The sequence below is a fragment of the Xyrauchen texanus genome, chromosome 40 (genome assembly GCF_025860055.1).
Source record: "Xyrauchen texanus isolate HMW12.3.18 chromosome 40, RBS_HiC_50CHRs, whole genome shotgun sequence".
Taxonomy (NCBI): Eukaryota; Metazoa; Chordata; class Actinopteri; order Cypriniformes; family Catostomidae; genus Xyrauchen; species Xyrauchen texanus.
In genome coordinates, this window is record NC_068315.1 from 22,909,176 (window position 1) to 22,936,188 (window position 27,013).

The following is a 27,013-nucleotide window of genomic DNA, read 5'->3' on the forward strand; positions in this document are numbered from 1 at the left end:
TTGGTGACAAGGTGTGGGCCTTAAAATAACATTTCAAGAAGCGTTCACCGATGACCCATTTCTTCTCACTAAATAAGAAATAAGATGAACAGCCCATGTGTGCTCTTTGAACTGTGCATCATAATGTGTTTTTCCAGTCTTCAACACTGGGTCAATAAGTCCACAGGTTTGAATGGGGCTACTGCACCAGCCCTGGTCATAAGGGGCTGCAGGGTCATCCAGAGGTCATAAAGACAATCATTCTTTATGAAGTCAATAACAGCACCTTACACGTACCGCATGTCCTAAATTAAAGTGCTAAAATTAGTTTCTCATTCCTTAAATCACATAACACAAGAAATCACAAGAAATTCCAAGATCCAAGTGTACTATCATGGAAATTTGATTTCTACCAAGCAATAGTTAGTGGTCTGGCATGATGAAAGGTGCCAGTTGTCATTGTTCCTGGTGACAAAAACCAAAGATGAATACGCTAGTCTAGATATGAACAACAACATAAACAGCAGTGACAACAAGAGCCATTCCATTATAATTATTCCATAAAACCTCTATAGCTCTCTCAGTTCCATTGCATGTCCAAGCCCCTTCTGCTTTATTAGGTGCTCCTCCCCTCACACATCACCCCTCCAATTTAATTTCAGTGCACACGGAATGATCTACCAGCAGCGCAACATTCCAGGAGTCAGTTTTATGGCCGTGAACGGCAGCAGACCAAATGACTCCCCTCTAATTACACAGAGTCAATATTGTTGCAGTCTAATCTTATTCCAATCACAAGAACCCACACAATAGGTTACGGACCTTAATTCATGTCTGTAAACAATGAATGAATCTAATTTGTTGTTTCAGGACCAGAAAATCTATTCTCAACTTTTCATGTTTGTACATTTGTTTTATAATTAAAATGTTTCACAATGTTCACAAAATTATTTGTTACGTCAAGACATCATCATTGCTTTCACAAATTTAAGACAATGTTTTCACTGTGAATTCGGTGAGATTATTTCAAAGGTTTTTCTGCTGAAATCGGTAATGCTTACTGAAATATGGATCACTGCCCCCAGTGGCCAAATCTGGAAGTGTTGTTGAAAGTTTGGGTACGTATGAGCTCCAGTTACTGGGTAAAACGTCCAAAGAGGAGCACCAAATGTACATTGTTTTTAGTTGTAAATGATGAACAGTAAAGGGAATGCATATTTCATTAATCATACAGCCCAACCAAAATCCCAACCCTAAACCTAATTGTCAGTGGAGTAAAAAATTTATATTTGAGGGAAAATTAAATCTCTGAATCACGCTCATCATTGATTATGTGCACGTCAGAGGTGGACTGGGAAGAGAAATCGGCCCAGGATTTTACATAGAAACTTTGTGGCCTGTTCTACATAACGCGGCAGCTAATTTTAGCTTAGTCCCAGTTCTCCCAATGGCCAGTCCGCCCCTGATCAGCCCCAAAGTGATACGTACAATGGGAAAATGCCCGGTATGCCAGATTACCAATCCAGCCCTGGTGCACGTGATTACTTCCTGGTTTCCATGGAACCAGAGCCCAGGTCTCTGAGGCTGCAGAACATTCTATCAGTAGCGCTACAGGAAATAATATCTGCTGGATGATGCCGCTTGTCAGTAATTCAATAGAATGGGATCGATTTCAGCATACCAAACATATTGATTTCCCATGTGATCATGTAGCAAATTTAACTCTATTTCTCTAACTTTTTTGTGATCAAATAAATTAAAAGTGGCCAGTGAGTTTATCACTGCAAGCGCTGTTTCTAGCTATATGCAATATAAGTGTACGCTTAGGGCCCCAGAGACAACAGGCAGCCCCGCAAAGCAAAGTCATTTTTTATGATTTAATTAAATTTTTTTTTTTTTAACTATATACTAAAAGCTTTGAGTAAGACTAGCAGCTGTTATGACTCAATAGACAGTTATAAGGGACCTCTTGTGGCCCCACAGGTAAGGGAGAAATTCTATTGGTTGTATGTTGAAGGTGCTATTTCCATTGTATAAACTGTAGTTATTTATTGTCATATATAGTCATTTATTGTTAATTTATAAATGTATATTTGGTTTATTTATTGTTAATGTCTTGTTAACTTAGTGTGCAATGTTTCAAGTTATATTTCGCTCAGGGCTCCCATATTTTCAGAAACGGCCCTGATCACTGCAAATTGTAACTTTGGAATCATCATGATTTTATTAAAAATTTAAAAGCAGCAATTATACTTAGTTTTATGTGGGTTGATATTTTATACAGTGTTTACAAGAAATTTGATCATCTGTTCTACTTGCGCCATTCATTCTTTAAAGAAATTCTCAGTTTTTGTGCAGGTAAGCAGTTATTTTAATGCTGTCAATGAATTAAGACTTGGAAACTGATTGTCTAACATCATATAAACATGCTTTACGGTATGACAAAAGAATTTGGTGTGTTTATCCCCAAAGTTGAAACAATGTTGCTGAATGATATTGAGAACAACAGCCTCGTTCAGACCACTGATTGATAATGAGTGAACCAGTCGATAGGAGAAGACGCTGACTTTATTAACGTCTCCAATTAGACACAGGGATCAATATCTACTGTGACATCCTGCCGATGAGGGGATCATCTGACACAGTGATAAGCTATGGCAGACAGTCACCGGAATTTGACAGAAAAAATCAAACACAACTGTGACCAAAGGTTAAAACAGAGAGCATCCATGGGAACTGCATCTTCAGAGAACTTAACCCTCATGATCTGTTCAGATTGACTTTACTCTCTTGATGTGGGTTCCCAGAGTCCCCAATGATGTTTGTAAATATAATAATAGTCATTTAGAAGTCATATCTTTTCATATCTTTATCTAACCCCTTCAAAACCAGTAGGCAGATATTATTCAAGCTCTCTGTGACATCTTTGTTCTTTGAAAATTCCCTAAAAAAGAAGTGACATCTTTGTTCTTTGAACATTCCCTAACTCATTCAAAACAACAGCGGGGGTGCTTCATTAATAGTGACTTTAACACAATTAACGTTACTAACCTTAGCATGATTGTCATAAAATGACATTATTAAAATATTGACCGTGTTGTTCGGTGGCTGGATGCCTAGAACTAACAGAAATTAAACTGTTTAAATATCTGTAAAAGCAACCACAAATGGATGCATGAACCGCAACAGTGAAGCGAGACAGCTGGATATGTGCAGTACTAACTACTGTAGTGCACATTTTATCTCTGGTGGGTGAACAAATTATTTGCGATTTATTTACAATTAATTGTAAGATTGATAGGTAGAGCTCTAAAAGTGAATCGCTCACATTATAATGAATGAAGCTGCTCAAGTAATTTAGTCATTTTGCAAATGCTTTTATCCAAAACGACTTAAAAATTAGGAACACACAAAACAGAAATCCTTACCTTTCCCGCAGGTCATGCAGGCAGCTTCATTGAATGGTTTCATTGATTATAAAAGGAGCAATCTCAAATTTCGGATCTTTCCGCTGAGGAAATAATTGTGAGCATCTAAACTATAATACAATTTCATCGCCTCTCTCGCAAATCAGTATCAACAGATTCAGGTAAACATTTGATGTACTTTGAGAGAACACGTTATCTCAAAACCTTAGTAAAAGGATCTGTAATGATACCGGAAATGCTTCAGGGCAAGTAACATTCTAATTGCTTTATTATTGTTTACATCTGTCACGATTCCCTGTTATCTGCCCCGTGTTTCACTTGTCACCTGTTTTAAACTACACTTCCAATAGTTCCCTGCCCTCATCACTGCCAGCAGTCACACATTGTTCTCACCTGTGTCCCGTTTGATCATCACTGTCCCTGTGTACTTAAGCCCCGTTGTTTGTTCAGTCCCTGTCGGTCGTTGAATGTGGATGTTTGTATGTAGACTCTTGAATGTGCTTGTTATTGTTACCTTTGCCCTCCGTGGATGTTTCCCCAGCCTGTGTTCTGGATGTTTTTCGTGTTTATGTTTTGTTCTCCCATCATGGATGTTTTGTTTGTTCCAGTCGTTTGTCTTGATCATTTTCAATAAAACTGCACCTAGATCCCCACTCCTCGTCTGCCATAAATGGATCTAGCAGCTTTCTTCACGGAACTGGCCCAGGCAGATTTGTCAATCCGCGAGTACTCCTACTACTTCTGCACTGTTGCCATCCACACCGGTTTCGATGACACTTCCTTGAAGACCATCTACCGACTCGTACTACCAACATGCCTTCATTGGGAATTGCTGGAGACCGGAGACTACTCCTGGCAGGAGTATGTGAGTCTCATCGTGAAGGAACTCGCTGCCGGGGAACCACCTCTCTCGATCCTGGCTTCCGCCTCTGGGCTCTCCGCGCCTGCCACGGCCAGCGAGCCAACGCCCACGCCTGCCTTGGCCAAAGAGCCAGCACTGCAAACTTCATCCGCTCGGAGGAGGAGGAGGAGGAGGAGGAGGAGAGGAAAGGCTTCCGCTCCCCAGTTCACGCCTGCCACGGTCAGCGAGCCAGAGCCCACGCCAGCCACGGTCAGCGAGCCAGAGCCTGCAGCCCCTGCAGCTTTGACCGTCAGTGAGCCAGTGCCTGCAGCCCCGACCGTCAGTGAGCCAGTGCCTGCAGCCCCGACCGTCAGTGAGCCAGCGCCTGTAGCCTCGGCCGTCCCAGAGCCAGCGCCTGGAGCCTCGGCCGTCCCAGAGCCAGTGCCTGGAGCCTCGACAGTCCCCGTAACCCCAGAGTCTTCCACGGCTCTGCCTCCCTCTGCTCTGCCCCAGAGTCTTCCACGGCTCTGCCTCCCTCTGCTCCGCCCCAGAGTCTTCCACGGCTCTGCCTCCCTCTGCTCCGCCCCAGAGTCTTCCACGGCTCTGCCTCCCTCTGCTCCGCCCCAGAGTCTTCCATGGCTGTGCCTCCCTCTGCTCCGCCCCAGAGTCTTCCACGGCTGTGCCTCCCTCTGCTCCACTCCCAGAGTCTTCCTCGGCTCTGCCTCCCTCTGCTCCGCCCCCAGAGTCTTCCACTTCCCCAGAATCTCCTCCTCCAAAGGTTTCACCTCATGACCCAGTCCTTGCCCTGTGGCCGATACCCAGGCCTCCTGACCCAGTCCCTGTCCTGTGGCCACCTTCCAGGCCTCCTGATCCAGTCCCTGTCCTGTGGCTGCCCCCCAGGCCTCCTGACCCAGTCTCTGTCCTGTGGCCACCTTCCAGGCCTCCTGACCCAGTCCCTGTCCTGTGGCCACCTCCCAGGCCTCCTGACCCAGTCCCCGTCTTGTGGCCCTCTTGGACTGTCTGTTTGCCACTTATGCCCCCTTTGACTGTCTGTTTTGCCCCTTGTGCCATCCTTGTTCTGCCATCATTCTCTAAGCAACGAATGGAGAACAGCATAAAACAAAAGCAAATATCTTTTAACGTACTATCATCGGATTTACAAAGGATATCCTGAACTAGATGTCCCAGGCACATTTTAGCTCCCAGCGCAGGAATATACAAGCCTGTTTATTTGGATTTTTTTTGGAATTTGCGTACAGTAGATATATTTCAAAAACAATTCTCCCAAAAAGTGTCTTGTTAGAATGAAGACCATAACTTATTATTTAATAAAAGGAGAAAACAGACGTCTTGCAGCAGTGCTGACAGACTAACCGCTTTTTGCATTTCTTTAACTAAACAATTTCTTTACAATTTGGGTGAGGGAGTTGATATTTTTTTGGTAGTGGCACAATTCCCTAAAAATATAAAGAACTTGAAATCTCAACATTCACTGTGTTAAACTTGTAGCAGGTGAAAAATATAAAGAGAACCTTCAGGATGAAGTTGGGGATAAAGCTGTGAAACTTTAAATTAAAACAAACATCTTCCTTCTGTAAGGTAGAAATGGTACTTTCAAAGATACATAACTATATTTCTGATTTTCTTAAATGTAGTTGAGTTTATAGGACTTGATAGTACAATCGCTTAGAATAATTGACACTTTCTTGATATCTTCGGAGGGAGGTAGGGGTACTAACTTCATTAGGGTCATCAGGTGGGCACCTTCCTTCCTTGGTGTTTCGTTGATAAGCCCACAACACCGCCAAAGTGCTCAACAGCGACACCTGGCCTCCCAGGTGGACCCCCTGCCGATTTAACCCCTCTTGGTCATTTTGTAGCCCAGTTGAGATCCTTTCATTTTAGCCACAGCCAGTTGCTGCTTCGCTCCGAAGCCTCTGACAGCGACCTGATGGCTTGTCGGAAGGCCTGTCCTCTGACTCCTAACCCCTTTAGCAGCCTAGTTCTTGATGTAGCAACAAAACCTCTGCAACCAATCTCTACGGGGAACAACTGGGTTCGCCAGCCCCATTGTACTGCCTCGACTGCTAGGTCTGAGTACTTCAGACTTTTACGTTCATACGCTTCACCAACTGCAGCTTCCGATGGCACAGTTAGTTCCACGATGAACAGGGTTAAAAGTTAGTTCCACTTTTGCGAGGTTGACCACAAGATCAGGTCTGGACTGAGATTAGTTTTAATTTTCTCAAACGGAAAGATGAGCTTCTGGTCTAGATCACCCTGCATTTTCCAGTCCCGGGCAGCCTCCAGCAGGGTCGATACCCTTCTTGCAGTTGGCTTCATTGGAAATTGTCCTGCTCTTATGAAGGTGGTGTTTTTTGAGTTAATTTGCTTTATGCATCTCTCTGCCGCCTCCTGTTGCCGGACCTTGGCTACTACCAGCTTTCTTCTCTGGGTGACTGTCGCCTTGTGCCATGTGGGTCTTCTTGCCCCTAGTCCAAAACCCCCTCTTCCCTGCTGCACCCGTCCTATGATGTCTCTATGCCTGAGAGCAGATTTTGCTTGCTGTACGGCCTCAGACGGATTCCACTTCCTCCCAGTTTCCAGTCTGGGAGCCGCCGCTTGTGCCATAGCATCTTGAGACTCGGTCAGGGTAATGTCCATCCTCACTTTGGTGCATTTGTGCTCTTCAGTGAGACTAGAAACAGGCAGTTCCAAAGCACTGTTCCCATATAAGCCGATAGTGCTGAGGCAACGCAGGAGTCCAAGCCACTTCTTGATGTACAAACTGACTGTCCTCTCCAGCTTCTCGGCTTTGGTAATGGGACCTCGTAGACTGTTAGAGGCCACATCAGACGGGGGAGCAATCCGAACAGCAGACACCACAGTTTCAACTTACCAGTAAGCAAGGTCTTGTCTATGCAAACAAGGCCTTTAATATTTTCTTCCCTCAGTTGGTCACTCTGGTCTGAGTCCTTGAGGCTTGCATTGTACCATCACCCTAAGCTCTTGACTGGCATCTCCAATACCGTCGGGATGGGTGTTTCATCGATTTGGAATCTCTGGTCTACAAGTTTCCCTCCGACAATGGATATGCTTCTGGACTTGCTTTGTTGAACTTCATCCGTGCCCACGTTATGTTGGCATGATGCTTTTCTAGTAGACGTTTGGTACATGCAATAGTTGAGTTTAGGGTGGTCATGTCGTCCATGTAGGTGCACATGGGAGGTAATCGCTGTCCAGACTGCAGAAGTTCTCCTCCTACGACCCATTTGGAGGCTGGGATGATCAATTCCATTGCCATGGTGAAGGCTAGAGCAGAGATGGTGCACCCTGCCATTATTCCCACTTCCAATTATTGCCATGATGTTGTGTACTCTGTTGTAGTGAAGCAGAATTGCAGATCTTTGAAGTAGTTTCTGATCAGGTATGTGATGGTCATTGGCAGATGGAAAAATTCAAAGGCTGTCCAGAGAAGAGAATGTGAGACAGATCCAAAACATTAGCTAGGTCCAGGTATAAGATGTGCGGATCTCTTCCTTCCCTCTTTGCAGTGTGGATTTGATGCCATATCATGCTTGTATGTTCTAAGCATCCCGAAAAGCCTGGAATACCGGCTTTCTGTATCGACTTGTCAACCAACTTGTTCTGTTTCAGGTATGTTGTCATCCTTTGAGCAACAATGCTAAAGAAGATCTTCCCTTCAACATTCAAAAGACTTATTTGCCAAAATTGGTTGATGCTCTAGGCATCCTTTTCCTTGGGGATTGTAAGGTAGGAATACTATTTTCAAAGATTCATAACTATATTTCTGTTTTTCTTAAATGTAGTATATACAGTATTTTAGGTAATCTACAGTAGCCTATATGAAGAATTGAGTCTGAGGAAAGGTGGTGTTTGGATGTGATAACGTAATTATAACATTCTGGTAATCATCTCTAATTGATTTTAAAGTTGAGATGTCACTATCTTCAAAATGAAAATCAAGTAAAATAGTGGGACACATTTTGTCCTACGAATCAGCTATTTCATTAAGACCTTGCATTAAGATTCATATGGCTCCATAAGTTGTTTTTTTTTGTATTACATTTTGTAATATGTTAATCTGTTTTTATTTTGTTGCTGATATGCTGATATAAAATATTAAAGCTGGACAGCAAAATAAACCAGAAGTTTTCTGCCATGTGTGTCTTAATGCCTGCTCATTAGTGTAAGTCATGCTGCTAATAATCAAACCATCATTAACACTGTACAAGTCTAATGACAACTGCATGAGCAACTAAGACTTAATTCATAGCATCTGCTGTCCAATGAATTCCTATGGCTTACATCCAAACCCATGATGAAAACATGAAATACTACACAATGCTTTATACAAAATGGGTTATTCGTGCAGTGCCTATATTTAATGCTCTTCTGTCAGTAAATAAAATCACAAAGATTGACTGAAGAACTTTAACTAGCCTACCATCTTAAAAATGCTTCGCAAATGGCTTTCCTTGGAAACGAAAAGCAGTAAAGTCTTTCTCATCTAGCCACGTATCCTACAAGTAATAGTTTCATAAAAGGTTTATTCCAATCTTATCCTCAAGATTAAATTCTAATCTGGGATAAAACAGTCCTGTGGCACAGAACAATGTGTTTGTTTCCATTATTCATACAAGTCAAGCATGAAAGAAGCAATGCCAGGAATCTCTTGCACTTGAACTCAGCCATTAGTACAAAATGTTAGGACATCCATCCAACAACAGTGATACGAGAGAAAAACAGGGTGAATATTTAAATTCAACAGAGTGAGGCAGGTGTGCAATCACACACTACACTTGATTTAAAGAGCTGGAATTGTCTGCCACTGCATGAGGCAAAGGATTCATTAGACCGTTCTCTACATCACCCCCCGTAAATCAACGAGCTGTCAATAAATGTTGCCTTTAAATATTAATAAGAGGGGCTCCTTTCTTCATAAGAGGGCTCGCTGGTGATTTCTGCACATCCCCCGTCTATGTCACCTCACTGTCATGCAATCATCTACTCAGCGTTTTTTTAGTAGGCCATTCAATAAATCACCAGTAAAGAACGACACACGGAAAAACATTGTCTTTTTAATTGAGTTGTGTGTGTCGAAATGTCCTGTACCTCAAAGATATTGATATTCAGTGTTGCAACAAAATGCAAAATACTGCAGCTGTGAGTGTTTTTGAATGAGATGATTCTGAATGAAAAATGATGTAAGCATTCCAGATGTCAGAGACTGTCGCAAAAGTACATGGGTGATCCATCCTGGGGCTTGTTTGAGATATTGTTCCGACATTCCCGGGATATTGTTCAACTTTAAACACAACAACAACAACAATGTTCCAGACAATGCATCCCTTTTTGCTTCCTTTAAACGTCTTATAGGGTTTTTCTTTGATGCAGTTTCCTTTGGCTTGCTCATTAGAGGCATTAAGGCACTTTTTTCCAGAAAGCTGCTTGAACTTTAGTGTCGAAATAAAAAATACACCGTAAAACTGTTTTTTTCCGGTCATTTCAAATGTGCTTAGTGTGGTCAAAAATATAATTAAATGTTTTCTTTTAAATATAGTCACTTGTAAAAACAAATCATTAAAACATTATTAAAAAATATAGTCACAGTTCAAAAATGAAGTTTAATATGAAGGATTCAACCTGACCACACTAACTGAAGTCATTTTTAAGGGTAATATCTAGTAGAAATAGTGCCTTACATCAACAACAGCTTTTAAGAAATGCATGTTTTGTCAAGTAACTTGAAAAAAATGTGCTTGGTGTTATACTGTTACATTTAAATTAAATGATTTTATTAAAAACATATAATTTAATATGACTTAATCAACCAAGCTACATTAGTTTACACCAACAAACTAATGTTTAGTGGTTAGATCAGGTAAAAATTCGACCTTAATGTAACAACTTTTTACAATGTAAATCTGTGTAACGTTTCAGATAGTACACCTTTTAGTTAATTTCTGAGCTGAATGTTAACCCACATTTAAGGTGTTGGTAAATTAGCATTATTCATTCGGCTGTCAGTTTGCAATCTCGGCAGAGCTGGTGTGAAAGGAGGGTCAAATCCCCGTGGGGTGAGTGACCCGTTGGATATAGACTCACGGAGGCCAGCTGGACTTTAACTAGGTGTCATGGACCCTTCTCATTGTGGAATTTACATAACAACATAACAGACTGTATTCATTAGAATCAAGCAGTCGAATGAGTGACGTGTATGTTGTCAAGCATCTGAGCGCCCGAGGCTTGCTGACCCCCATAAAGTGATACATTCACTAATTTCACATTTCTCTTATTTCTAACCTATCTCAGTAACTATAATATTTTGATTCAAAAGTCTAAATACACAAATTGTGTGTTTCCTCCAGCATTGGTTTTATATGTAGGTTTCAAACACTCAAAACCTTATTAAATTAGAAAAGAAAATGTTTTAATTACTTACTGCAAATTAAAATTCCAATTTTGCTTTTGCTTGAATTGTTGGATTTTAACTGCAATGTTGAACTTTGTTCTCAGGACAAAGGTCTTGTCAGGTTGGGGTTAGATGTCACATTTTTACTGGGGCAAGTTTTCATATGTGTTTTAACAATTTATTAAAGGAATAGTTCACCCAAAAATTATAATTCTCTCAGCATTTACTAATCCATATGTCATTTAAAACTTGTATGATTTGCTCTCTTCTGCTGAACACAAACAAAGATATTTTAATAGAGATATGATGTCTGTTTATCCATACATGTGTTTGTAACCACATTTTCAAGCTCCAAAATGGACATGAGGCAGCATAGTAATCCATAAGACTCCAGTGGTTTTATCCATGTGTCCTAAAGCGATCCAATTGAATTTGGGAGAGAACAGACCAAAATGTAATTCCTTTTTTATTACAAATCTAGATGCATCCGTCTCGCCCCATATTAAAATACCTTTGTTTGTGTTCTGTGGAAGAAATAAAGTCTTGCGAGTTTGAGACGACATGAGAGTGAGTAAATGATGAGAGAATAATCATTTTGGCATGAACTATTCCTTTAATAACAATAATTGTTGTCCAAAACAATGTATGCTTTTTTTTTTATTTTAGCATTTTTATGAATCAGTTTGTGTTTCATTACAAATCAAATCAAAATCAGAACCCTTTATTGTCACTTAACCATATACACGTGCATGTGCAACAGTGGGTGTGGTTCCAAACAAAATAGTAGTATGACAATTAAAATAAACATCTGATTTGCACATAACACAGTTGACATATCTTGTTACACAAGACAATATACACCTAATAATATACAATATACAGTATACATAAAATAAGAAGACTGTCTACAAAAAAATTTTTATACAAATTTATTGTAAATACTATACTTTTATGTAATCAGTGGAAATCAATATGAAGTGTTGTGTTGACATTCAGCTGTCAGTTGATAGTCAGTTGCCAGTGTGTTATTAAGAGAAGTACAAAATGTGAGTCCAGTCCGAGGCTAATAATGTGTGGTGCTGATATATTTATCGTGAGCGATCAAAAGTTCAAAAGTCTGATTGCTTGGGGGATGAAGCTGTCATTAAGTCGGCTGGTGCTGGTCCTGATGAGCCCATGACTCGGATGGTTGGAGTCTCTGATGGTCCTCGGAGCGTTTTTCACACACCACCTGGTATTGATGTCCTGGAGAGAGGAAAGCCAGTCAGAATGCTCTCTACAGTGCTGGTGTAGAACCGTGTGAGGATGTGGTGGTGCATTCCAAACTTCCTCAGCAGTCTCAGGAAGAAGAGGCGCTGGTGAGCCTTCTTCACAACGGCCTCGGTGTGGACGGACCATGTGAGATCCTCTGTGATGTGGACACAGAGGAACTTAAAGCTGCTGACTCTCTCCACCGTTGCTCCATTGATGGTGATGGGGCTGTGGTCTCTGTCTTTTCTCCTGAAGTCCATCACAAGCTCCTTGGTCTTCCTGACGTTGAAGGAGATGTTGTGCTCCTGACACCAGCATGTCAGAGTGTGCTCCTCCTCTCTGTAGGCTGTTTCATTATTGTCAGTGATCAGACCTACCACCTTCATATCATCAGCAAACTTAATGATGGCATTGGAGCTATGTGTTGCTACAGTCATGTGTGTACAGGGAATACAGGAGTGGGCTGAGAACAAAGCCCTGTGGGGCTCCAGTGTTGAGGGTCAGTGATGAGGAGATGTTGATGCCAATTGCCCATTACTGTTTCATTCTTGTTTAACATATTATTCAGGTTGTTTATAGGGGCACAAAGTTTATATGGGGTCACAAAGTCAAAGTGTATTTAATAGACTGTATTCTTTTTCGGTATACTGTATGCTTTTTTTTTTTTTTTCGGAAATCGTTAGGTAAACGTGTAATGGCTAGCCCTAGTCTTCCCTATACAGTATTTAGACATGGACTTTCATGACCGATTAAAGGCTGCCATTAAAAAATCCTTTGGCAAGCTGTAGGGCCATAATGAACTCAGCTACAACTGATCTTTCAACAATGTTCTCTTTGCTTTAATACTGTTCTGTTTCAACAAGCAATGATACATTGAAACACAATTTGAACACTCCACACACATCATTAGCAAGCACAAGTTTTAATATTGTCTGCTTGAAGAAGGTAATTAGGGTCTGGAATCTTCATTCGAACGTGGAAACATTCAACGATTACACCTAAATGCATTGATTGCAATGGCAATTTATTATTAATAGATTTGAAATGATCTAAATGAACTGTAAATTGTGTTTTTTTTTGTATTGGTGTTCATTTGCAGCATCACTTTAGTCAAGAATTTTCAAATTTTAGCAATAGTTTAATGCATTAAAGCTGCATTTAACTGTTTACAATTTCATACTATATCAATTAGACTTCTATGAATCAATATTTCATTACTCATTTTACAGTGTGATGAAAGATTAAAACAATTGAAATACTTAACGGTATGTTCTTATGAGTACAGCAGCATGTCTTTATTTATCTACACATTTATAGTGCCATGTGATATAAAATGAATCAGCAGTGTGTTTCTATTACAATAACTTTTTAATATTAAAGCTTGAATGTTTTATTGATGCCTACTTCATTATTGAGAAATGGCTCCATAAATTACAGGATGTTTCATCAAGCATCACATCTTTGCAGTGAAATTATATGTATTTTTATTTACGTCCACCAGGTTTCCGGTACCAGTATGTGTCTTAGGCTTGTGGTTAGTGCCATCTACAGGTACAATAGTGCTGTTGAGAAGTAGTACACTATACATATCAGATGTGGCCCCTAGGTGCTGATAGTGAGCCGCGTCTGCACTAAATGAACAAACTGGCCTTAAATCAGCAATTGAGAAGACGTCTGGGAAATAACGTCTATATGGCTCTTTATGGCTTGTGAATGAAACAAAATGGCACATTATTTCCTTGCAAAACCATGCGCTGGAGAAATAAAGAGAAAAGAAGGATTTTATATTATACAATTTTTAGATTGTATTACATTAAAAGGATAGTTCATCTGCAAAAAACATGCCATGTAGTAGAACGTTAGGATGGCGGACTGGAGCATTGTAAAGAGATACAATGAAAGTGAATGGTGACTAGGGCTAATATAGTCATCTCGTTTTGTCTTCAACGATAGAAAGAAAGTCAGAAAGTCAGGTTCGGAACAACACTTTTGGACAAAATGTTTTATATTTGGATTAACTATCCCTTTAAAACTTATATCAAGCATGATGGCATCCTAAAATAAGGTTCTCACATTTGTTTCTATTATCTATCTATAGCATACCATTGATATAATGTCAATATTGTGTATGAAAGCATCTTGATCTGATAAAACAACATTTCAAAGAAGTCGAGTCACAAGCTTTATTGTGTAAATGTGTAGAATGACTAAAGATTATTTGATGTGATTTAATCAAATAATTTGGTCTCATCAGCCAACTCAGTCACAATAAATTCCAAGATAAATAAAAGCATCCTATTTCTAACCAGATCAAAATATAAGACGTTTTCATGTATTTTTACATCAGAAGATCCCCCCTACTGTGTAATGCTAGACCAGAAAGGAGTTCAAAGCTCATGAAATAAAACAACAAGGCCTCAGGTCATTCCTTAATTCTATTAATTCATTCCTCTTTCTGCAGTTCATCTATTTCAGCTGCTCAGCCATGGCTCCATCCTTCACCCCAGCAGCCACCACAGCAAAGAAGAAGCTGGGGAGAAGAGACCGGATGTACAGGGCGATCCAGGGGATGGGGTGGGCAAGAAGCACTTCTCGTCTGTGCCTGTTCACCGTTCTCACAATCTCACGGGCCAGGTCATTGGGACTCACCCCATGAGAGTTCAGCATGCAAGAGATGTCTGCCAGTAATGAAACAGAGACAAAAAAAGTTATTGGCTCTGTTCCTAAACCTACTGAGTTGCCTCACTGTGTATACTGCCTGCATAGGCATCATAATCGAGATTAGGGTTGCTAACTTTTTGCCACACAAATATGGGACACCTTAGTATTTTGTGTACTTCAGTATGGGACGTTTTGCCATCAGGGGGTCCTGCTCAATCAGTTCGACTGGGGGTTTGACTGCTTTAATATAAGATAATAGGCATCCCTTAAAGCATCTCTTATATATGGGAGAGGGGGCAACCTTAAAATCTCATAACTGATTGATTTTGAATGCTCCACATAGGCAGCAATTCTATGCATCATACAAATAATGCTCCACAGGGCTGTCACTTCAAATTGACTGGGCATGGGCATGGGGCTCCATTCACTTAGATAGCACCCCCTCATCGTAGGGCATGGGACAACATTCCCGGTTGTCCCCCATTGATGATGGCCCTGGCGATCCCCACATGGAACTTGACTCTCACCTGATTTAAATAGAATTTAACGTTAGCATATTGCTAAGCTAACAACTTTAAACCAGAGACTATTTAGCAGAGTCGGGCCAATTCTATTCAAATGAATGGAAGATAGTGGAATGCCCAACGTTCAATGGATGTAGAAAGGAATTCGACTCGAGTGTGTGCCTGCACATTAGCTATACAAGCCAGAAAATAGCCGCCTGGGTGCCTCCAAAGCTGGCCGCTGAGTGGACTGACTTGCTAAAAAGACTTTGGTTCTACTCTAAGAACCACAAAGAATAACTCGAAGTACACACAACTTTAGGGTACAATTCATTTATATTGTATAATTTTTCAGTAATTAACTAAACATTTTTACATTCAACATTTTCTCTTGACATTCTTTGCGAAGCATACAACCAATGTTACCTTAAAATTTGCCCAAAAAGAGGTACAGTATCTTAGAAGGCAGCATAAGAATGTTATCTATCATTTGGAACTGCCTTTGCATCAAGAATGCACTGATGATACCTTTTATATGCTTCTACGTAGGCAGCTCACTAGAGCTCCATGCCTAATCGCATACTTCAAGTAGTTTGCATAGTGTGTTCACACTGAAAATGCATCAAAAAGAAGTGTACTACAAGTACACGGTTGATGTACTATTTCAACCAAAATTATGAAGTGTGGAATGGTGGCATTTCATACACTCAGCGTCATTACCTATATAGCGAAAGAGGCAATGCTGGCCTGACAAAACCATTTTTAGTAATGGTGAATTTGGCAACTAGCAAATCATTCAAATTTGAGTTAAATGCGTTACCATTACCCACACTGTGTGAATATGTCAATATTTTTAGATTGGCTTACACACTTAAGTTAGTGGCAATGGATTGTATGTGTTTAAAATGTACCTTCCATCAGCTAAAAACTGTGAAATGCTGCTGTGTAAAAACAAACAAACAAAAACATTAGTGTTCTATTTTAGACGATACCATACTTTGAAAATTACATCACTACAAGATGGCTGAATGCATAGTGTACAGTGCGGAACACAATATTTGAAACACAGCTTCTGTTTTGGAACAGAGTGAGTGTGTGAAAGTAACAGAGGCGGGTAAATTGAAGGTTGAATTGTTCAGTTACAATTCAATGTATTCAGTGTTCATAGGCATGCATGTACGTTGTGTACTACCTACGTTAGGAATCAGATGTATTCAAGTATGTATGTCAGGCAGTGTATGTTTAGAGAATTAAAAAAATTAACAACTGTTGCTACGTGACAATTATTCAATGTCTGGATGGTTACTCACATGCCCAGAGGGGATTGGTGGGTGGGGTTTTGGAGGGAGTGGTGTTCTGTGAGTTAATGAAGGTGTGGCTGACTGTACTGACAGAGATCCCATACTCCTCCACCTCTGCTCTCAGACAGTCGAAGAAAGCCTGGACTGCATGCTTGGAGGCGGCATCTTGGAAAGAAACACTTAGTTGCATAAATAAAATAATTGTGTAGTGAGTATTTTCCATTATAATTACACATAACTTTACTGTTCATTTTAGCAGTTTCGTGTTAACAGGCCCAAGCAGAATCTCTAGTGTGTGTGAGTGTGGGTGTGGGTGTGGGTGTGTGTGTGTGTGTTTTGGGTGGTTGGGTGTTTGTGTTTGATGCTTCGCTCTTACAAGAGGTACGGAATGGGAGAGCAAGTGTCCCTTGGATGCTGTTGGCCAATACAAATTGCCCTGTCCTTCTAGTGATCATTAATGGCAGGACACCTGCAGCAAAAATAAGAATCAACATAGTAAGATTGTTTAGCCAATAAACTGTAGAATCCCCATGTTCCTTAATGCATTGTGCTATATTGAGCAAAAACATCTAGTGTACCTTTGGCCAACGTAATAGGTCCAAAATAGTTGACATCCATGACAGTTTTGTCCATCTCCAGGGAGTGATTCTGAACTGGGGCTTTGACCTTCATGCTGCTATTGCATATCAGAACATCCACACAGCCGTAGCACTCTGCAATCTCTGTGATCACATCTGAAATGTTCTCCATATCGCTGAAGTCCAGCAGCACCAGCTTGGGTGTGAAAGTCTTAAACAGGAAGCACAGATAGCATCAGAGGGATGGAATCCAGATGCCACTGCAATTGTTGAAAATTATCATAACGAGGCCCAAAAAACAGCAGTGTCATAATTAATAAGTGCAATATTAGCCCTCTGGATTTGATTTGCTGTGGTATTATTGTACCTTTACAGGGGAATATTTTTATAAAATCAAATCCACATCAAACAGAAGTAGTTACTGTAAATGATGCACAATACATCATAACACAATCAACTACATTCTAAATTATTATCTGCCCAGTGTGAACAATTTGGTGTAATTGCTGTTTCAGAGTTGCTGTAGAAGTTTTAAACATTTTGGGAGGTTTTTTAATTATTTTACTTTTTTTATATAAAAAAATATCATCAGACATTACTTCATATCAGTGACACATTCAACGGTGCTGACAACTACCAGTCTCCATGGTGTCTGCAGAGGCTCTATTGTATTATGCACTGTAGGCTGGCCTAAAATAGAATAATATGAAAAAATTGATAGTAAAAAATAAAAAATTCCCCACACATTTTAAATACAGTTTCTAGGGCATTTTTTCACTTTCGGTGGCATTTTTGCCACAAGCCCTGCATTTCTGATTATGGTAATAATAAGCGCAACATATTGTTTCAGGTACTATGAGGTTAGCAATGCAGAACGGCATTTGTAGAGACCCATGGACATCCTGCTGTCAGGGAGGAAATCCTGCCATTGTTCATGACAGAGGAAGAAATAGTGACAGAGACACCCCGATACAATTTGAACCATCAAATTCAGAGGTCTGAAAAGTGATGGGACAGAGTGATTAAAGTACCAATGTGCCTTGGTGAACTGAATGTGAAATGGGCTTTTTGATGGTTTCACTTTTTGGTCCAATTATAAGATTGCAGGCAAGCTTTAATTTGTGTTGCAGTGTAAATTTATACTCACTTTACTGGGGTCTGATCCACTGCACAGCGAGTCATGCAGAGATTCAAGCTTGTCCCAACTTGGCCCGCACAAAACCAGCCTCGCACCACCTTCATGAAACAGTCTGGCACACTCTGAAGAAAGTGAATCAAAGAAAAAGAGGATCAGAGGCCAAAAATATTAGAAGGAAGGCTAATAATATGGGAGATGGAATGGAGGATGCATATTGTATGTCTATTCTTAGTCAAACATGATAAAGTGTTATCTGTTCATTCCATTCAGAACCAGCAAAAGCAGTCAGATCCAACAAAGAGTCAGTGGCCTCCACAATCCCATCAATCTTTCCTCAGTTGTGTGAAAGAATACAGCTCACTCTTTATCACTCCAGTGCTTTATTTGGTGTGGCTGCTATTTGCTAATCTTAAACTACTTTTGGGGGGTGTGGGAGTGGGTGGACACACAATTTGGACTAGTCTTTGCACTGTACTGTATATGTCCTTTCACCAAATTGAATACTATCATACAGTAATATACTGTATACAAATGTATATGCTAACAATAATGAACATTTAATAAATCATAATAAAACCCAGGGATTAAACACAAAAATTTGTTCTGAGAAGAAACAGTATTTTTTTGTTCTGGGTTCCAGTGTTCCACGGCCTCCTTTCCAAATAGTAACCAGTTAGAACGAAATAAAAGAACGGTTAAAAATATTATTTTTAAAATTACAGTACTTGACTAAGGGTGACATACCAGTTGCGGTGTTGCCAGATCTCTTAAGGAAAAAAAAAGGACCTGGTCTGGAAAAACAAGCTCAAAATACTGTAAGGCCCTTGCCATTGCCCAAAATTAGCAAAAAAAGCGATAAAATGTTTTCCCATGTGGGGGAATTTTCAGGATAGGAATCACAACAAGCATAGTATACAGTAGCCTATATAAATGAATGTCTTTTCAATAAATGTATTCTTAATATTAAATATATCCCCAAAAATATTTCAAATACTAATTTAGTAAAATATACAGAACTCTTTCTCCTGCATGCATGCACAGACTCTATTGGACTAAACATCACCTTTTGCAGGCTGAATGATTTAAATTTTAATATAGTTAATATAGTTTTCTTCAGAATCAAAGTGCACGCTTATGTTCTACTTAGAAGCCTAATTTTATCAGGCAACAGGAAGTGGTGTAACTCTGAAAATGTACTGTGAAAAACCCTTTCGTCTTTAGTTTAGTTGATTTAAACATTATCGGAGCAAAATTTACCAGTTACCAGGATTTAAAAATTATGTTTTCACCCCGGATCAGTTGAAAGGGATTTCATTCCCGTTTTCAGTTACGTTCTGTAAAAAAATGAAACAATTATAATAATAATTTTAAAAATAAATAACTTCATTAGTTTTCTGTTATTGACTTCATTCCTTGAACTGTTTTTAGTCCCTATTAAAAGCGTCTAGGTTACGTATGTAACCCCCGTTCCCCGATGGAGGGAACGAGACATTGTGTCAAAGAAGCGACACTAGGGGTCTCTATTGATTGCCGAATATGCCTCTGAACTATGAAAAAAGGCCAATGAGAAGTTGGCAGACAGTATTTGCATACCCCACCCCACGGACATATGGGTATTTAAGCGGGCAAATACAATGAGTTTATTCAGGATTTTTCTGAGCCGGAAATGGTCCGGCCACAATAGTGGCTCGGCTCAGCGATGTGGCAGGGAGGACACAACGTCTTGTTCCCTCCATCGGGGAACGGGGGTTACATACGTAACCTAGATGTTCCTTGTCTGTAGCTCACTTTGACGTTGTGTCGAAGAAGAGACATTAGGGGTCCAATTTAAATCGTGCCATGCGCTGAGCTGTGTACGTGAACTGCTGATACAGACACGGGCAGGTATTCTCACGTGCAAACGCGACCAACTGTATCAGGCTACACGTACCCTTCCCTAATGCTCCATAAAGCCATCGGAATCCTTCTGGTTACCCTAACAAGGGGAACAAGGTGACGCTTGCCAACCTGGGAACGGGCCAAGCCTGGCTGGGCCTCTTTTCTCTCTATGTTTCTCCGCATAGAGCAGAACGGCCAGGGCCCTCACACGCATCGAAGTAATGGGGTCTTATAGAGGAAGACCCTGCGGAGACCACACCTGCCCGGCAGGGGAGGTAAAGGTGGTGAATACATCACATGGGTTTTTAGGCGATATGTGGAAAGTGACGCAGTGGTAGATCCAGCCTCAAGGAGGGGGGAGTTGCTACAACACGGTGACCGGAGGGCAGCTGGGACTGCCTAAGGGAGACGCGGGTCCACTTTTGTAACTGGACCATACCGCGGATAATACACACAGGGGGAGTCTGCGTAGGAGTCCTTGAATTGTGGAGCACCTATTCCAGTACAGGGTAGATTAAGTACCCGCAGTGGATTAGATCGGCGAGTTCCTCCGATGAACTGCGGACCCACAAGGGCTAGGGAGGAATCATCCAGGGATCCGAGAGATGGGATCTCCTGGGAGAAAAAGGCGCATGGTTTTACCTCAGCTGAGGGAAAGGGCGCTAGGCACAAGCAATACACCTGGCCAGTTCGTCAGCATGTTACCGAGTTCTACGGGCTCAGACCTGAGAGAACATGGGACGATACTGACTCAACCCGGAGACTGTAAAATCTCGCGAAGGTATTAGGTGTTGCCCAACCCGCTGCTCTACAAATGTCTGCCAGGGAGGTGCCCCTGGCCAGTGCCCATGAGGACGCAATGCTTCTGGTTGAGTGTGCCCAGACCCTAAGGGGGCCCTGAGTCCAGCGGATTCTAGCGGCTCGAAGGGAGGTCTCTGGATGCCCGTGAGGACCACTGAGAGATACCAGGAGGGGAACAGGCATGGTCGGGAGAGATTTAACCTCTGGGCGCCTCTTAGGAACCTGATAATGAAGTTGTGCTTACCCAGAGACTTGCCATCTACTGCATGATGGCGACAAACACACCTTTAGGGTGGAAGGGGACAGCCTCCCCTCCAACCTCTCCTGCAGAAATAAAAGCACTGACCTAACTGCGCACCTCTGTGGGTCTTCAGCCCGGGAAGAACACCAATTCGTGAACAGGCACCACTTTAGGGCGTAAAGGTGCCTGGTGGAAGGGGCTCTGGCTTGGTTGATCATGTCTACGACAGCAGGTGGTAGACTGGCTAGATCTTCCGCGTCCCATCCAGGGGCCAGACGTGGAGGTTCCAAAGGTCTGGGTGCGGATGCCAGAGCGTGCCCCGTCCCTGAGAAAGAAGGTCCTTCCTCAGGGGAACTCGCCAGGGAGGGGCTGTCGCAAGAAGCGTAAGGTCCGAGATCCAAGTCCGAGTGGGCCAGTACGGAGCCACTAGGGTGACTTGCTCCTCATCCTCCCTGACCTTGCACAGCACCTGTGCAAGAAGTCTCACTGGGGGAAATGCGTTCTTGCGCTGCCCCGAGGTGAGCCTCTGTTTGGGCACACCAAATCGGGTAGTGGGAGGTTTCTCGGGAGGCAAACAGGTCTACCTGGGCCTTGTCGAATCGTTTCCAAATCAGCTGGACCGACTGGGGGTGAAGCCTCCACTCTCCACTGGGCAAGCGTTGTCGTGACAGCGCGTCCGCTATCACATTGATGTTGCCGGGGATGTGAATGGCACGTAGTGACCTGAGTCGCTGCTGGCTCCAAAGGAGGAGACGACGGGCGGGTCGTGACATGTGGCTGGAGCATATGCCGCCTTGGCGATTGCCACCTGACTAGGACATGTTTGTCCCGAACTAACGAGAGAAACTTCCTCAGGGCAAGGAAAACAGTCAACATCTCTAGGCAGTTTATGTGCCAGCGCAGCAGGGCCCCTTTCCAACGGCCAGCAGCTGCGTGCCCATTTCACACGGTGCCCCAACCCAATCTGGAGGCGTCGGTCATGACCAGGGCGCGTCGGGACACCTGCTGCAAGGGTACTCCTACCTGTAAAAAGCAGAGGTCTGTCGAGGGTTTGAATGTCTGGTGGCAGTGATCATCACACGGTGCGTTCCGGGGCAGCGTTGCGACCGTCGCGGAGGATGCCATATGCCCCAGGAGCCTTTGGAAAAGTTTTAAGGGGACCATTGTGCCTGGCTTGAAGGAAGCGAAGCATTTCAGCACTGACTGCGCGCACTCATCATTGAGACTGAGTCTAACTCCATGCCGAGAAAAGAGATGCTCTGAACTGGGGTGAGATTGCTCTTTTCCCAGTTGACCTGAAGCCCCAAACGGCTGAGGTGCCTGAGCACCTGGTCTCTGTGCGCGCATAGTAACTCTCGCGAGTGGGCCAAGATGAGCCAGTTATCGAGGTAATTGAGTATGCGGATGCCGGCTTCTCGGAGCAGGGCAAGAGCTGCCTCTGTGACTTTCATGAAGATGCGAGGGGACAGAGACAGGCCGAAGGGGAGGACTTTGTACTGATATGACTGACCGTCGAACGCGAACCGTAGAAAGGGTCGGTCTCGAGGCATAATCAAGATGTGGAAGTACGCGTTCTTCTGGTCTACCGCTGCAAAACAATCTAGATGCCAGACGCAAGCCAAGATGTGTTTTTGCGTGAGCATTTTGAACGGGAGTTTGAGCAGAGCCCGGTTGAAAACTCGCAAGTCCAAGATCGGTCGTAAGACACAATGAAATAAGGGCTCTAGAAACCCTTCTTCAATTCGGTTGGAGGGACAGGCTCTATCGAGTCTTTGAGTAAAAGAGTAGCGATTTCCATGCGCAGGGAATTGGCATGTTCGCCATGTACTGCTGTAAAGCAGACGCCCTCGACGCTGGGGCTGAGAGCAGGGCCCTGGTTGAGGTGGAGCAGGGTGTCTCTTAGCCGCAGGGGGATGCCCTCGGCAAGCAGACGGGGATGGCCCATGGCGGCAGGCTTGCAGTGGGGCATGATGTGAGATATGGCCTCAGTCTGCTTCTTCACCGAGGAGAACTGCTGGGCTTGGAGGGGAGCACAGGGCAACCCCGCCAGCTGGGAGGGCTTCCGGGGCATAAGTGGAGCGCAACCGCCCTATCCACCTGGGCCGTCGAGGGTAGCGAGAGCAGATGAGCGAGTGGCGTTGTGACGAGTGGAGAGAGGTGCTCTCCACGATGACGTCAGCTCATCATGCACCTCCGGGAAAAACAGGACCGGGGAAGGGCGAGGCTGTGAGCGGCACTCAGACCCCAGGAACCAGTCATCCAACCACGATGGCTGTGGGAAGGATGGAGGGTTCCAATCCAACCCCACGCTAGCTGCGGCCCGGGAAAGCATGTCGGTCATCTGCGCATCAGCCTCAGTCTGGGCTTGTTGGCCCAAAAGCGGCAGTCCAGGGGAGTCCTCAGTGTCAGATGCCACGCTCTCCGATGCAATCTCAATCCCGTGGGAAGAAGGAGCAATGTGGGGGGGGCAGCTGTAGTGGCTTGCTTTCTATTGAAAGCAAGACACGACCGCAACGTTGTCATGGTCATGCTCTCGCAGTGACTGCATGCACTACCATCGGCTCCGAAGAAAATTTCTGAATGAACTCATCGTATTTGCCCACTTAAATACCCGTATGTCTGGGGGCGGGGTATGCAAATACTGTCTGCCAACTTCTCATTGGCCTTTTTTCATAGTTTAGAGGCATATTCGGCGCTCAAGAGAGACCCCTAGTGTTGCTTCTTCGACAAAACGTTGAAGTGAGCGACAGACGGGGAACTTATAACATTAAATTATGCTAATTAAATCATGAATTATTGTACATTCAAGTAATATAATATATGTGTGTGTGTGTGGGGGGGTGTTAAGAAAGGATTAAGGGCTGGGAACAACACAATGTCATCATCTGTTGACAGATGATGACAGATTTGTCAACTTTGGGTGAACTAACCATTTAAGCATTCTAAAATGTTTGTTAATTAATTATTCATAAACGTTATTATAAAGTGTTGGTACGCAACTATTGGAACTGGAACTGAAAGTTGTTACCTTGTCTGTCATTTGCTGTGTGAATGGAAGGCAAGTTTTATATCGGGTTTGTTTAATGTTGTGCTGAAGAAGTAATTAATACATCATTAAGCATTACCACTTCCCATCCCGGATATGGCGTCTGTGATCACCACCACTTTGTTCAGCACCATGGACTTAGACATGAACCGCATGACTTTATTGTAAACATAGTAAACTCCAGCAAAAACCACTATCAGCAGGGGCAGGACCATGACAGATGGGAGACCCATCTTCTGGAAACCAAGAAAAATAGGAGTTAATTGACTGTTCATCTTGTGAGGAAGAAACCTCTACTGCATGTGAGGTCGCAATGAATGATCCTTAAATCAAGCATTAATAAAGTTGTCCCATGCTGATGAAACTAGAGACATATGAATGGTGAGTCAAGTTGTGATGAATACAAGCATCCTGTTAAACAGTGGAAGATGTTATCATATATTTTAAATATTTTTTATTTTTGGCTTGACTATATTGAAGTGGAGCAAGAAGAACCAAACTATTGTTAAGCAGTGATTTGTTTGTTATAGGTGGCACACAGTATATTTTATATACAGTATGTGTTCATATAAACAGCAGGGATCAACAAAGGTTTTTATGCTGGCCCTGTTGGGCTAATAGTTCAGATTTTTGCCCCAATATTGGCCCCACCACAAAAAAATTATACATTAACACATTTTTATATTATTCAGAAAGAAATTTATTTAAATTTGTAAATTTGTTATCACTGTAAAAAGTGATAACCCATTGTTTCATTAAAGTTTCTCCTTGATCTAACCCTTAAAATGTATAATTTAAAACATTTTGTTGGTGTAACTTAATAAATCCTGATTCAGTGATGTTAAATATATTCTCGACTTGAATAAATCCAATTAATTAACACATGAAGCACATTTTTAGGTTAACTTTATTTTTATTTTTTGGTCAGTGTAGAAGGCCTAAAAACCATTTATATAATAAAAGAACTTACAGTGTAGTGAAAATCCTAATTGCTCAGCCCTGCAGTGTACTGAAAGTTCATATTAACAGGAAACACTTCTATTGATCAGTTGTTAAATCATCAGACTATTGACATAACTGTACATTTTAAAGAGTGGTAGCCTGCAGTTTTTTACCTTAAAGGAATAGTTCACCCAAAAATGAAAATTCTCTCATTATTTACCCACATTCATCCAATATGTGAATGGCTTTCTTTCTTCTGCTGAACACTAACGAAGTTCAGCTCTGTTTGTCCATACAATGCAAGTGAATGGTGACCAGATCTAAGAAGCTCTAAAAAGCACATAAAGGCACCATATAAGTAATCCATATGACTGTAGTGGTTAAATCCATGGCTTCTGGAGTGATATGATAGGAGTGGGTGAGAAACAAATCAATGTTTAAGTCCTTTTTTACTATAAATGTCCACTTTCACTTTCACATTCTTGTTACTTTTTTTTTGGCAATTCACATTCTATCTGCATATTGCCACCATACTGGGCAGGGAGGATAATTTATAGTAAAAAAGGACTTGATTATTGATCTGTTTTTCACCCACACCTGTTATATCGCTTCTTAAGACATGGATTTAACAGCTGCAGTCTTATGGATTACTTTTATACTGCCTTTATGTCCTTTTTGGACCTTCAAAGTTCAGGCCACCATTCACTTGCATTGAATGAATCATCAGAGCTGAGATATTTTTCTAGAAATCGTTGTTTGTGTTCAGCAGAAAGACAAAAGTCATATACATCTGGAATGGCATGAGGGTGAGTAAATGATGAGAGAATTGTAATTTTTGAGAGACATCTGCCTTTTAGGAGCTATTTCTAACTCATCTCAAATCTGTTTTGTTAGTGTAACCTAATGTATTCAAGTTGATTCAATCATTACTTTTTCTGACTTCATCATACCAGTAATGTCACAGATTGAAATGTTTTCTTTGTTATCTTTTATACCTGGAATCTGTGTACAGTAACAGTTGTCTGCCATCACTATTTCCATAAAAGTGAGGTGGATGACAAGTTCTAAATATAACCTGCTTTAAACTACTGCCACTGGCACCTCTTGCAAAGTTACCTCCATGAAACTGACATTGCATACAAAAAGCACATATTAGGACAAACATAAAGAGACATCACATATGTGCTTCTGGGAGTTGTTTTTGAGGAATCAGCCAATTCCATTTTTTGTGGCTTTTAACAAAACTTTTCAAAGTCCCACTCAAGCAACAGTGTCACAGATAGATCAACGTCTGGCTAATGCTGATAGAGCCAAACAAAGGCACATACACACAAACTAACCCAAACAGGCAGGCTGTAATCTTGTAGTCTTATTTTCAGTGTACTTACAGTGTACATAAACAGTTAAGCCAGCCTTCAGTGGAAATATCTTCTTTTTTTTCCAGTTAGCTAAGCAGATTGAACCATGTCTTCGTCCTTGTTCATTTAAACTCGGTCCCACTGCCAGTGGCAGCCGGGGCAACTTGTGAGGATCAGTGATCTTTAAATAGCATGTGGCTGATGAGTTGTTGACTTGTCATGTATGTTGTGCTTAGTCTCTAAGGCATGTGGAGTGGTGTAGTACAAGTGTTCCTTCAGTTGGTCAATTTAAACACTGTAGATAGGAGTTTTTTTTTTCTTCTACATTTGCTATTAAGTAATAATGGGTGAGTTTCTTGCCAATTTAAAATATATATATATATATATATATATATATATATATATATATATATATATATATATATACTAGTATATTACTATACAATTGATTATAGACAATCTAAGCTACTTATTTTGCGTAAAAGGTTTACAAGATGTGCTGGATAGTATGAGAAAAATAAGACAGTTTCAAAGTATAATTTGTCAAATTCCTCCTATATAAAAACAAACAACCTGATTTTAATTCAGTTTAAATGATGTTAATCAATTGAATGATGTTTAAATGTTTTTG

General features: G+C 41.7%; 1 protein-coding gene across 2 annotated transcripts; it reads right to left on the bottom strand.

The window, feature by feature from the left end:
• Positions 1-13,214: 13,214 nt before the first annotated feature.
• On the bottom strand, positions 13,215-26,575 carry LOC127633658 (dehydrogenase/reductase SDR family member 7C-A-like). Of its 2 annotated transcripts, none has more exons than XM_052112895.1 (7): positions 26,413-26,561; positions 24,162-24,315; positions 18,126-18,238; positions 16,979-17,189; positions 16,777-16,869; positions 16,410-16,565; positions 13,215-14,613 (listed from the first exon to the last, which is right to left on the bottom strand). In XM_052112895.1, the coding sequence occupies exons 1-7, from the start codon at positions 26,419-26,421 to the stop codon at positions 14,402-14,404; spliced, it is 948 nt and encodes a 315-aa protein (XP_051968855.1). In that variant the 5' UTR covers positions 26,422-26,561; the 3' UTR covers positions 13,215-14,401. The 2 variants fall into 2 exon arrangements, with proteins under 2 accessions (XP_051968855.1, XP_051968854.1); XM_052112894.1 differs by having other exon boundaries at positions 13,217-14,613; positions 24,162-24,318; positions 26,413-26,575.
• Between the last annotated feature and the right edge of the window lie 438 nt (positions 26,576-27,013).